This window comes from Haliotis rubra, unplaced genomic scaffold (genome assembly GCF_003918875.1).
Source record: "Haliotis rubra isolate DU_JTF1 unplaced genomic scaffold, ASM391887v1 Scf796, whole genome shotgun sequence".
In the NCBI taxonomy this organism is placed as follows: domain Eukaryota; kingdom Metazoa; phylum Mollusca; class Gastropoda; order Lepetellida; family Haliotidae; genus Haliotis; species Haliotis rubra.
The window spans coordinates 34,848-47,606 of NW_025767519.1; the positions used below are offsets into that span (position 1 = coordinate 34,848).

Sequence of the window (12,759 nt, forward strand, 5' to 3'; positions counted from 1 at the left end):
TGAATGTCAACTTCCGGTTAAAAGAAGCATGGCTACCAGTAACAAGCGTATCGTCTACGTCGGTAATAAGAATCGTTATTTCTCGCATACACATCTCTAATTAAACGGTTTATTACATTAATTGACATATTAACATGTTTGACGGTGACGTGTCACATGGATAACACTGAATACAGGTCAAATTTCGTTCAGAACGAATGTTTCTTTAAAATAAGGTTTGAACATGAACTATGATGAAGTTTCTCTATTTTTGAAAACGTGTATTGTTTTATCAGTCTCAATGATTAACAAATTAAAGCTAAAGGCAACTACTTGTTTTGTTGATAGTGTGCTTTGTAATGTGTTTTGGTGGTCATTTATTGATCATGTTTTTGTATTAGGTGGTCTTGCGGAGGAGGTTGATGACAAAGTCCTCCATGCAGCCTTCCTGCCATTTGGTGACATAGTTGATATCCAGATACCCCTTGACTATGAAACAGGTATGAACTAGACCACGCCTTACAGGATTGTGACTCACCATCACCTTCAAGCTGGACAAATCTACAGTTTGGTCATAGAACATGTTGAATCAATTTTTACAGGGGAGGACCTTTGCCCATAATAGTAATATGTTTGGCGTTACGATATTTTGCCCAACATAAATAATACAACATTATATAAAATAAATGTTTATTATTTTATTGAACTATACAGAAACAGCATATAACATAGCATTTTGAGAGAGTAAAAAATGAATAGCCAAAATAGTCAAAAAAGTTCCTGGATTCGTAGATAAGAGGTATATTTGAGCATGACGAGTCCAAGTCATAATCAAGGAAATAACCATGGTGTTGAAGTATCATCCAGTAATATTCACTCACACAATTTGAATTAATAACTTCACTGTATTCTTTCCAGAAAAACACAGAGGCTTTGCTTTTGTGGAGTTTGAACTTGCTGAGGTATGTTTTATCTCCGTTATTTCCATGAATCATTAGACAAGTTGAAATATCAGTTCAGTACATTAAAATAAGTATGATTTTGAAGCATTATCTCATCAAATTAGTTTTGACTGTTTTACATTGCCTCAAATTTGTAACTTAACTCTTTAAAAGATAAAGATTTTGGAAGGACAAGCAACCATTATTCTGCATGTAATTTGTGCAACTAGATTATATATGCATTATGTTACTTTGCACCACAATATGAGTAGTTATGGTTGTGACATCACACACAAACCCAAGGTAGTACAAGTATATATACCAGTAAACATGATAAACAAGAGTTGGTTACATTTGCAGGGATTGGCATAGAGAACCTTGACAATGGGCCATTTTCGGAATTTAGAATCGGCCACTGCCCTTTTATCAATAGTAAACTTCAAAATTTTAATGGGCCATTTTTTATTCTAATGTGCAAAATGGCCAATGGCCCCTGCCTTTTCCAATCCCTGCATTTGAAAAGATATATTGTCACTTATTAGGTGCAAGAGGTTTTAAGACTCATCTCTTCCTGACTCACTATTTCATGATGTAATTTTTAGTGTTTGTCATATTCAATACCCTTTGAAAGTTTGATGATGAAATGGAAGTCCTTTTGATAATAAGCAGATAAGTATCACTTACTTGTCTATCCTAAGTTGCTGTTCAGATACTTGTCACATTACACAGGTATATTATGACTGTGCTTACCATTGATAAGTCTTTATTGTATATAGTAATTTGTCTCTCTTTTTAGGATTCTGCTGCAGCCATAGACAACATGGTAGGTAGCATACCTTATTGCATGGTAGTACAAATGACTCTGCCGTTAGATGGTACAGTTGTGTCCATAACACCATGTTAGGTGGTACGGTTGTATCCATAACACCATGATAGGTGGTACGGTTGTGTCCATAACACCATGATAGGTGGTACGGTTGTGTCCGTAACACCACCATGTTAGGTGGTACGGTTGTGTCCATAAGACCATGATATGGTGGTACGGTTGTGTCCATATAACACCATGATATGGTGGTACGGTTGTGTCCATAACACCATGACATGGTGGTACGGTTGTATCCATAACACCATGATATGGTGGTACGGTTGTGTCCATATAACACCATGATATGGTGGTACGGTTGTGTCCATAAAACCATGATATGGTGGTACGGTTGTGACCATATAACACCGTGATATGGTGATACGGTTGTGTCCATAACGCCATGATATGGTGGTACGGTTGTGTCCATAATACCATGATATGGTGGTACGGTTGTATCCATAACACCATGTTAGGTGGTACGGTTGTGTCCATAACACCATGATATGGTGGTACGGTTGTGTCCATAACACCATGTTAGGTGGTACAGTTGTGTCCATAACACCATGATATGGTGGTACGGTTGTGTCCATAACACTATGATATGGTGGTACGGTTGTGTCCATAACACCATGATAGGTGGTACGGTTGTGTCCGTAACACCATGTTAGGTGGTACGGTTGTGTCCATAACACCATGATATAGTGGTACGGTTGTGTCCATAACACCATGTTAGGTGGTACGGTTGTGTCCTTGACATCAAGAACAAGTGTCATATGTACTCTGTAACAGCCACAATCTGATACAATTAAGATTCTTATTAAGCAACAAGTAATAAGTGTATAGAGAAAACAGATTTTTCCCAACTAATACAGTGAGTGAGTGTGGCTTTATGCTGCTTTTAGCATTATTCCAGCAATATCACGGCCGGGACACTAGAAATGGACTTCCCACATTGTACCCATGTGGGGAATCAAACCTGGGTCTTCATCATGACAAGCGAATGCTTTAACCACAGGGCTACCCCACTGCCCCCCAACTATTACATTGTTAATGTAAACAAATGACAATATTTGTTTGTTTCACTTGTTTTGTTATGAAATTTGTGTTGTTGTTTTTATTACTGGCCAGTGATAATTGTCTTGTGTTCAGAATGACTCAGAGTTGTTTGGGCGGACAATCCGAGTGAACCTGGCCAAGCCAATGAAGATCAAGGAGGGATCAGGTAGACCAGGTAGGTCATCAGGAGGATGTAACAGGACCAGGAAGTAGTCGAACTCTGTCAGCATAATGGTAGGGAGGGGCAAATTGGCATCGTGCCAGATGTTCATGGATTGTTTCTCAACTTTATCAAAATATTTCAGGTCATGCTTGGCTGTCTCACCACGCAATTTGCACAGTTGCTTCCTTTTGTTATTCTTTGGCCCGGACTTGATTGTTTACAGGCTGCATATACCAGCATTAGCTGTTCACAAGTGACAGATGACAAATGTTCCCAGCAAACTTACCCTTTCAATTTACATTGCCTTAGGGATGCTTGAAACCTGGAGTCACTGGTTCACACCCAGATTCTAACTGATTGTGTTAACGGAATACCTGGTTTTAGATAGTAACCAGTGGAGACTGGTGAATCTGTAGCAGGATACGTCACATGATTAGAAACAATGAACATGCACTACTGATTCCCGGTTGAGTTGAACTATTCCGTTGAAGTTCCTGCTTATGTCAATGGTGATTTTATTTAGTTTGTCATTATAGTGATAGTATAATTGCGGGGCGGTGGGGTAGCCTAGTGGTTAAAGCGTTGGCTCGTCACGCCGAAGACCCGGGTTCGATTCCCCACATGGGCACAATGTGTCAAGCCCATTTCTGGTGTCCCCCGCTGTGATATTGCTGGAATATTGCTAAAAGCGGCGTAAAACTAAACTCAGTCAGTCAGATAGTATACTTGCACAATATTGTTAGGATATTATCTTTTGGCCTTCAATTCCTCTTATGTGGCTACTGCTGATTCTGACAATCATTGTGTACCAGTGAGTCTGACACTCCTTGTGTACCAGTGAGTCTGACACTCCTTGTGTACCAGTGAGTCTGACACTCCTTGTGTACCAGTGAGTCTGACACTCCTTGTGTTGTATGTTTCTTGTGCTGAATCTCACCTTCACTGTCACAGTTACTACGCTGTTCCACCTTCAGTTTGTAATGCGCTACTAACACTGACTTTGTTTGACCTTCAGTGTGAGATGTGCTACTAACACTGACCTTGCTTGACCTTCAGTTTGTAATGTGCTACTAACACTGACCTTGCTTGACCTTCAGTGTGAAATGTGCTACTAACACTGACCTTGCTTGACCTTCAGTTTGTAATGCGCAACTAACACTGACTTTGTTTGACCTCCAGTGTGAAATGTGCTACTAACACTGACCTTGTTTGACCTTCAGTGTGAAATGTGCTACTAACACTGACCTTGCTTGACCTTCAGTTTGTAATGCGCTACTAACACTGACTTTGTTTGACCTTCAGTGTGAAATGTGCTACTAACACTGACCTTGCTTGACCTTCAGTTTGTAATGTGCTATTAACACTGACTTTGTTTGACCTTCAGTGTGAAATGTGCTACTAACACTGACCTTGCTTGACCTTCAGTTTGTAATGCGCTACTAACACAGACTTTGTTTGACCTTCAGTGTGAAATATGCTAATAACACTGACCTTGCTTGACCTTCAGTGTGAAATTTGCTACTAACACTGACCTTGCTTGACCTTCAGTTTGTAATGTGCTACTAACTGACTTTGTTTGACCTTCAGTGTGAAATATGCTACTAACACTGACCTTGCTTGACCTTCAGTTTGTAATGTGCTACTAACACTGACCTTGCTTGACCTTCAGTGTGAAATGTGCTACTAACACTGACCTTGCTTGACCTTCAGTGTGTAATGCGCTACTAACACTGACTTTGTTTGACCTTCAGTGTGAGATGTGCTACTAACACTGACCTTGCTTGACCTTCAGTGTGAAATGTGCTACTAACACTGACTTTGCTTGACCTTCAGTTTGTAATGTGCTACTAACACTGACTTTGTTTGACTTTCAGTGTGAAATGTGCTACTAACACTGACCTTGCTTGACCTTCAGTGTGAAATGTGCTACTAACACTGACCTTGCTTTACCTTCAGTTTGTAATGTGCTACTAACACTGACTTTGTTTGACCTTCAGTGTGAAATGTGCTACTAACACTGACCTTGCTTGACCTTCAGTTTGTAATGTGCTACTAAACACTGACCTTGCTTGACCTTCAGTGTGTAATGTGCTACTAACACTGACCTTGCTTGACCTTCAGTGTGAAATGTGCTACTAACACTGACCTTGCTTGACCTTCAGTGTGAAATGTGCTTCTAACTCTGACCTTGCTTGACCTCCAGTGTGAAACTTGCTACTAACACTGACCTTGCTTGACCTTCAGTGTGTAATGTTCTACTAACACTGACCTTGCTTGACCTTCAGTGTGGGCGGAGGATACATGGCTACAGGAACACTCTGGGGAGACGCTAGAGAAGAAGGAAGGAGAAGGGGAGGAAGGAGAAGGGGAGGAAGAGGATGGGGGAAGGGAAGGAGAGCATGGAACAAAGAGACCTGCAGAAGACACAGAAGAGGTATGTGCTATGAACTGCTCAAGTAACCATAGTAACGTAGTTCTGATAATATGATAACACTGTCAAACTTCTGTCAATTGTTTGATGCTGCACTCAACAATATTTGCTGTGTGACAGACTTTCACCCACATTACATGATGAAGTTGAAAGGCCGTAGCCTCAAATACTACCATGTTTTTAAAGTACTGTCGGAAATAGAAAAAAACTGTATTTTCTCTACAATTTATGTAGATTTATGTGCAAGTGTGGAGTATCTGTTAAACTAAGTTCGGCCTAACTACAAGTCTCAGTGGTAGGTAGGGCTTCAACGAGTCCATTTTTTTGGACTCGAGTACTCGAGGGGTGAGACTCGACTCGGACCCGAGTACTCGAAATTCATACCTTTCAAGAAAACGATCAATTGTCAAGATAGTTACCTAATCATTTTAAGAAGTGAAATCTCAATCGATGTATTATTTTTACATGTACTCTCATCTGCAGACTTGTAGCAACTAATACTATACAGCCACACCGTGTGAGGAGGAAACTATTTAATCTAGGTGTTAATAAAAACATTATCAGATGGGTTAAAGAATTCAGGGTACACAGAACTCAGTATGTCAGTGTCAACGGCTATCAATCTTCTTTTCTCTCAACTTCTACTGGAGATCCACAAGGCTGTGTTCCTTCATCCGTACTCTTCGTTTTGTATACCAATGCCTGTTACTTGTCAATATATGACTGTTTACTGTGAAATTTTCAGATGATGCCACTGTTACTTGCCTAATTTCTGATTCTGAACATTATTATCGTCAAGGTATTGACAAAACCGTAATGACAGTTTTTTATCAAACCTTTATTCAAAGTGTGTTGACCTACAATTTTCTATGTTGGTATAGGGATCTGTCTCATCTTAACAAAAACAGACTTTTCAAAATTGTTAATACTGCTTGCAAAATTTCTGGAGTGTATTTTGAGTATAGTAAAAAGGACAGCTAAAATTAGATTTGACAGTTGACATATTTGGTCTCATCATTTTGAACTACTTCATTCTGGACGCTGCTGTCGATTACCTTCCCTCAAAACAGAGCTCGACAGTCTTTCATACCATCAAGTGATTCGTGGAATGCAACAAATATTTTGAATCACCATCATGTGATTAGAACTAGAATTATTCATCTCTTTACCTATGTGGTTAATTGAATTATATCACCTAGTGGTAGGGACATAAGAAAGCGAGAAAAAGGACTTTACTGAGGAGAGATTAGTGCAGAAATGAGCAATGCGGTTTTTTCTAAGTCCAAAGCGAATTATTTGGAACAGACCATGGCTTTATGCAAATTAGTGTGCGACAATATTGTATTACAAAGGACACTTTTTAAATTCTCAGTTTGAAATAAGACGTAGCTTCATTATAAACGATAGCTGGCGTGAAAAATAATAACTTTCATGCTGAAACTATTAAGGATGTAGCTACCGTGGAATCTCACTGTCACTATAAAAAGAAACAGATAGGAGGGTTTGTCTCAAAAGCAAAACCTGGATGGGTGTTGCAGATGATCGTTGGGATCGGGCTTGGGGATAGAGATATCAGCTAAGATAAGATAATCCTTTAGGGCAATTATACTGGGGAAGTACACGGCATGTCATAACAATTTACAAATAATATCCAGTCCTAGGCCTGTCGATCTTCCCGATCCGGGTGGTCATGCCACCTAATATATTCAATACGATGCGTCTCTATGGTTATCAGGTATCATACTCTTTTACATATCTCAACATAAACTTCATGAAAGAAAGACACGTAAGATGTTAATCAATAGATGAGGCATAGTCAACACACATGAAAAAGCACAAAATATCTTTGAGATGACCCCTTGTGCCTGTAGGCAGCACATGCATTTCATGCCAGGTGAGTCGACGGTCCGTCGTCATACCTGGCTGAGCGACCTAATTGCCATCTATAGTCTGATCTATTGTTTTCAGCAGCTATTCGTAAGTTTTGCCCGATTTTACGAGTAAACATGCTTTTCTGGATATTCTATTACGCATCCCACTGAATGCCAAGTTAGGCGAAGTGGGTTATTTCGACATTTGCTATTTGCAGTTGTGTCAATTTTAGGGATACAGAGTGACAGCCTAAAACAGTCCCACAGTAATTTAATTGAAGCTTTTTTTTTCTTTTCTATTTCCCACAGTACTTTAATTGAAGCTATTCTTCCTTAGACTGCAGTGTCAGCCCCCAAGAAATCCCGTACAAATCCCCAAGTCTACTTTGACATCAAGATTGGCAATCGAAGTGTTGGGCGTATTGCTATAGAGTTGAGGGCAGATGTCGTACCCAAGACAGCAGGTAATGATATGAGTGTAATGCTCAAACAGGACTCAGGGTTTGAATTAAAAATATTTAGCATTTCTTAGTCCTACTGAAACCTTGATTGTTAAAACTCTCCAAAAGCAGACATCAGTGGACTGCTCGTCAATCTGGGCCATGTGTATACACTGGACATTTTCCTCCTGATGCCTCCAAGGAAATTGACATCTATAGAAAGCATGTTATGTTCATATGTTACAATGCTACTGGCTATTTGACAGAAATGTATATCATGTATTTGTGTGCAACTGTTTGAGGAAATGTGTAACACCTCAGTTTTCAAGATGATGAATTTGAAGGGTTAGTCTGATTTTTCTACAATGTTTGTTGTTTGGGAGAAGTCTCAACAGTCAGTCTGATATTTGTTTCCATTTCAGAAAACTTCCGCTGTCTTTGTACCCAGGAGAAAGGATTTGGCTTCAAGGGCAGCTCCTTCCACAGAATCATTCCATCTTTTGTATCCTAGTCATTCATCAATTATTTTATGGATAAATATTATTCTTCAAATACCACTATCCTATTTGGTAGTTCTCAATTTTTTACATAATATTATGTTACTTTAAAATATTCAAATGATTTTATGTTTGCCAGGAATAGTTGCAATGTTGCTGATGTGACGTGAAGCAATATTCATTGACAAACTCACCCACTGTTTACAAAGGGGCAGGCTCAACATCAGTTGTCTCCCCTTGGTAAACAAATACCGTAAGACAAACACTGCTCAATTCAGTGCTGTCGCGTGTATGTCTTTGTGTGATTCCTTAACCTGCTGTAGATGTGTCAGGGAGGAGACTTCACCAACCACAATGGCACTGGCGGCAAGTCTATATATGGGCGCAAGTTTGAGGATGAGAACTTTACATTGAAACATCTTGGATCAGGTATGTTATTGTTTGGTGGTAAGTGGGTCATGTGTTTCTGACACAGAGCAATATAATTACTTTCACCCTCCACAAAGAGGAAACAATAATTAAAACATTTACATCTTAGGTCTAGTACTAGTGAAACCTAGGGCTGCGCAATATAACCGGTTTACCGGTATTTACCGGTTTTAACATGAAATCGATACGTATTGCGATACGCTGATCGAAAACCGGTATTTCGACATGCATTCGGTCAGCAACACTTGAAGTCTTGATTTTCAGCACACCCAAGTTAAAGTTCGGTTTGAAGTTGTGTTCTTAAGTTTTGTTCCCAAATGTTCTGGATCTGAATGTTTTAAATATTTACTCATTAATGACCGGTGATCTCTGATATGTCCTGACCAGGTCAAGGTGCTGTCTAAAATCTCAGGGCTTTTTTTGAGTGGAAAAACTAGTTCAAACTAGTAACCACTGTGTTGATTGTTCTTTCCTTGTTTCATTTGTGCCAAATATTATTTATTTTGTCATGATTAAATTTTTTATTAAAGTAACCAAGCATAGTGATTTTCGTGTTTTTGCTATATAAATCAAGCATTAACTCGATTATAAGTAGTTTTTGTCAAAAATAATTCTTGCAATATATTGCAATACATATCATAATAGACTTGATCGCAATATATAATATGAAAATTCTCTGACCGCCCCTAGTGAAACCTGTGAACATCCAGGTTAGAATTGGTTTTCAGCAACCCATGCTTGTCGAAGAGGTACTGCTGGGATCAGGTGGTCAGGCTTGTTGATTTGGTGTCATAGTATCCCAAAATCGTTGTTCATGCTGTTGATCACTGGATTGTCTGGTCCTGACTTGATTATTTACAAACCGCCGCCATATAGCTGGAATACTGCTCAGTGTGGTGTTAAAAAACAACCAACCAACCATTACTATTGAAATGTTGAGATGTACACAGAGGAGTTACTGCCCTTTCTATACTTTCTGGGAAAGTATTCGAGAACCCATAGTCTTATTCCAGGGTGTGAAGTGTATAGCAGAACATATAAGATACACCTTTATACCTGAGTTCTTCATCACACTGTACAACTTGTTCTCTTTGATCTGCAGGTACTTTATCAATGGCAAACTCCGGCCCAAACAGCAACGGATCCCAGTTTTTCATCACAACAGAGAAAACAGATTGGTAGGGAGCTGTTTCTGTTCGGTATTTCATCTTTCAAACAGAATAGCACAATACTCGTTCACCAATTCATACACTAAGTGAATAACAGGATACTGGTCAAATGATTCTTATAGTATATGAATAGCAGAAAACTGATTCATTCAGTTGCTGATGTCCATAGCTCTGTTTCAGTCATTCATTCACTTGGTGGATATATTGTGTGCTTTCTATTTGTGTAAATTGTTGAACTTGAGGTGTATTAATGAGGTGAGGTGAGGTGAAATTGGGTTTAACGTTGTGCTTGAGAATATTTCGCTCATATGACGACGTCCATGCGTGTGTGTGTGTATATGCGGCTGCTTGTACTAGGCTTAAGCTGGTTTTATAGTGCTAGCCCACTGAGATACCATGCCGCAGTGAGGAGAAATACCCCACTCAGACACATTATACTGACTCCGAGCCGACCAGTCCTTGTTGTACCCATTAATGCCGAGCGCCAGGCAGGGACCAACAAGTACCATATTTTAACGTCTTTTGGTATGACGCGGTCAGGGATCGAACCCGCGACCTTCCGCTGTCCGGGCGGACGCTCTAACCACTACACCACGGAGGCAGTTCGGTGTATTAATGAAACTATGTGAGATTTGTACAAGAGACATTCTCTTTACTCAAGTACTCTGTATTCTGAGTTTTCCTTTATAAAGTAGCTATTCAATATTGTGACCTACTGCCTATAACCCAAGGGTTCTACATACTGCCCTATGTTCATGTTGATAATGTTTTAATTCCAGGTTAGATAACAAGCATGTTGTGTTTGGGAAAGTCATCGAGGGAATGGATGTAGTCAGGAAAATGGAGGTAAAATAGTCAGTTCTCAGAAGCAGATTCTTTACAATAACAATCCTGTCTAGAAGTTGCGTTTTTCAATTCTCAGTTGTCAACATTCCTAAATAAGGTTTTGTGGTTAAACTGTGTGATTGTCCCACTGTGTTGAGGCTTGGTGCCCCACACTGGTACAAGCAGCGAATTGGAAGGTTATATCCACCATCACTCTAACCAAATCAAACAACAGAGGAAAACAATTTAATTTATGGCACATTATTAAAAATGCTTTGAAATAGCAGCATCAAATTTTATTGTGGCCAGTGGAGTGTTTAATTCAGTCATGGAATTGAGTCAGCATAATGTTCTAAATGTAAAACTCTGAAATCAAACTGAAAGTATGGATATACAGATTTATGATGACTGTAAGTTAATCTAGTGGAATATTTTGTTATACACTTTGTAATAAGACAAAGAATGTTGTGTTTTCCAGGCCTGTGGAAGCAAGGGAGGTAAGCCATCTGAGAAGGTGGTGATTGCCAACTGTGGGGAGTTTGTGTGATAAGGAGACAATACCAGAGGATGGATCCGATCACATATGTCTGCCACATGGCTCTTCTGGAAGTGCATTTGCTTGTTGCATGTCTTTCAGGAAGCGTCAGATCAATGTATATTTGCGAACACAGATGAATTTTACAGTTTGATGTGTAAAAAAATGTGGCAATACATCAATCCTACTGATGTAAACCTTGAACACATCAGCAAGATTCAAGAGGTAGTGGATCAATGCATCCATGCACCCATGCACATCAACATGGACAGCTAGATTCGTGCAACAGAGGCAACAGAGGTCAACTGTAGTGCAAGAGAGGTCAACAGACACATTTAGGAATGTACTGAAGAACATTCCTTTGCGTGATGCATCAAGTAACGTTGCTAATACTAGGAAAGTCTTTGTCAGTATCACCATGGAAACTTTATCCACTTTTGAAGTTGAAGACTTGGAAAGCACTGAAACCTTTATCCTACTTGTGATTGGAATTCTTGAAGAGCAACCATGTTGTGAAATGTTCTCTGTAGATATGTACAAATATGAACTTTTATGAATAGAGAAACTTGTTTCATATTTTTGTTCTATCAAGCAAGGAGCAAGATGAACGTTGGTTGTAATCCATATGATGTGCATACTTGGACCATACAACAGACCATGAATAGATCACCCAATCTTGGCATTCCCTATAATAATAGTCCATTTATATTGTGCATTTATTCATGCACATTGCATGCTCAAGCGCTGACATATTACCCCTGGTCAACCAGTACAGAACACTCCATGTGGAGAATGCAACCGGTCACCTGCAGTGTGCGAAATAGTTTCTAAATCTTGCTCACCAGTTGGGCTAGGTATGCCTGAAAGTTACTAGCCCACAAAATCATTCACTAGCCCAAAATTTGAATGTATAAACTAAGCAAAAATTACTAAAAGGTAAAATACCATTATTTACCAGGCCATAATCTTGCATGATTTAAAAGTGTATTATAACTTAACAAGTCGGAGAGAGTGATATATTTTTAAAATGACCATGAAAATTCACTAGCCAGTCTGGCCAATGACTGTGGAGATTATTTGATGGGCATTCTAGAAGTTGGTGACTCAAAAATGAAACTTTATGGATGACAACTTCTTATTTATTGCATAGAGCGACGTTTCGATGTAGATTCTTACATCGTTATCAAGCTAAAAGTGAATACAACCAGATGTAGAGGAGTATATATACACAGTATGTTTTGACAACAGCAGATTAACAATAACAACAACATGTAATTGAATAACAACTATAACCCTATAACCAGGTAGTAACCTCATGTAGATGGGTTATTGATGTCATTTGGAAGACAGCCAACAATATCAGACATATACTACTCAAATATAGCTAAGGAACGCCCAATCTCTCATGTTACAACCCATGAAGATCCTGTTTCGAATTAGTCTTAAGCTACCCATGCTTGTTATAAGAGGCCACTACCGGGCTTGGGTGGTCCGGCTCACTAACTTGGTTGATGCATGTCATCGTATCTCCGTTGCTTAGATTGATGCTTATGATGTC

At 39.2% G+C, this 12,759-nt stretch overlaps 1 protein-coding gene across 1 annotated transcript; it reads left to right on the forward strand.

The window, feature by feature from the left end:
• The first annotated feature begins 26 nt into the window (after window positions 1–26).
• LOC124261312 (peptidyl-prolyl cis-trans isomerase E-like) lies at window positions 27–11,777 on the forward strand. Its single transcript, XM_046695621.1, has 12 exons — window positions 27–62; window positions 381–479; window positions 898–941; window positions 1,717–1,743; window positions 2,935–3,016; window positions 5,290–5,438; window positions 7,644–7,770; window positions 8,169–8,248; window positions 8,567–8,672; window positions 9,775–9,850; window positions 10,621–10,687; window positions 11,145–11,777. Exons 1-12 carry the CDS (start codon window positions 29–31, stop codon window positions 11,211–11,213), a joined length of 960 nt encoding a protein of 319 aa, XP_046551577.1. The 5' UTR covers window positions 27–28; the 3' UTR covers window positions 11,214–11,777.
• The last annotated feature ends 982 nt before the right edge of the window (window positions 11,778–12,759 follow it).

Bases quoted from the DNA above. Each gene is read 5' to 3' on its own strand.
- LOC124261312 (XM_046695621.1), top strand. From the start codon at position 29: ATGGCTACCAGTAACAAGCGTATCGTCTACGTCG. The intron at 9,851-10,620 runs GTAGGGAGCTGT...TTTTAATTCCAG, and splicing joins ACAACAGAGAAAACAGATTG to GTTAGATAACAAGCATGTTG. The intron at 10,688-11,144 runs GTAAAATAGTCA...TGTGTTTTCCAG, and splicing joins ATGTAGTCAGGAAAATGGAG to GCCTGTGGAAGCAAGGGAGG.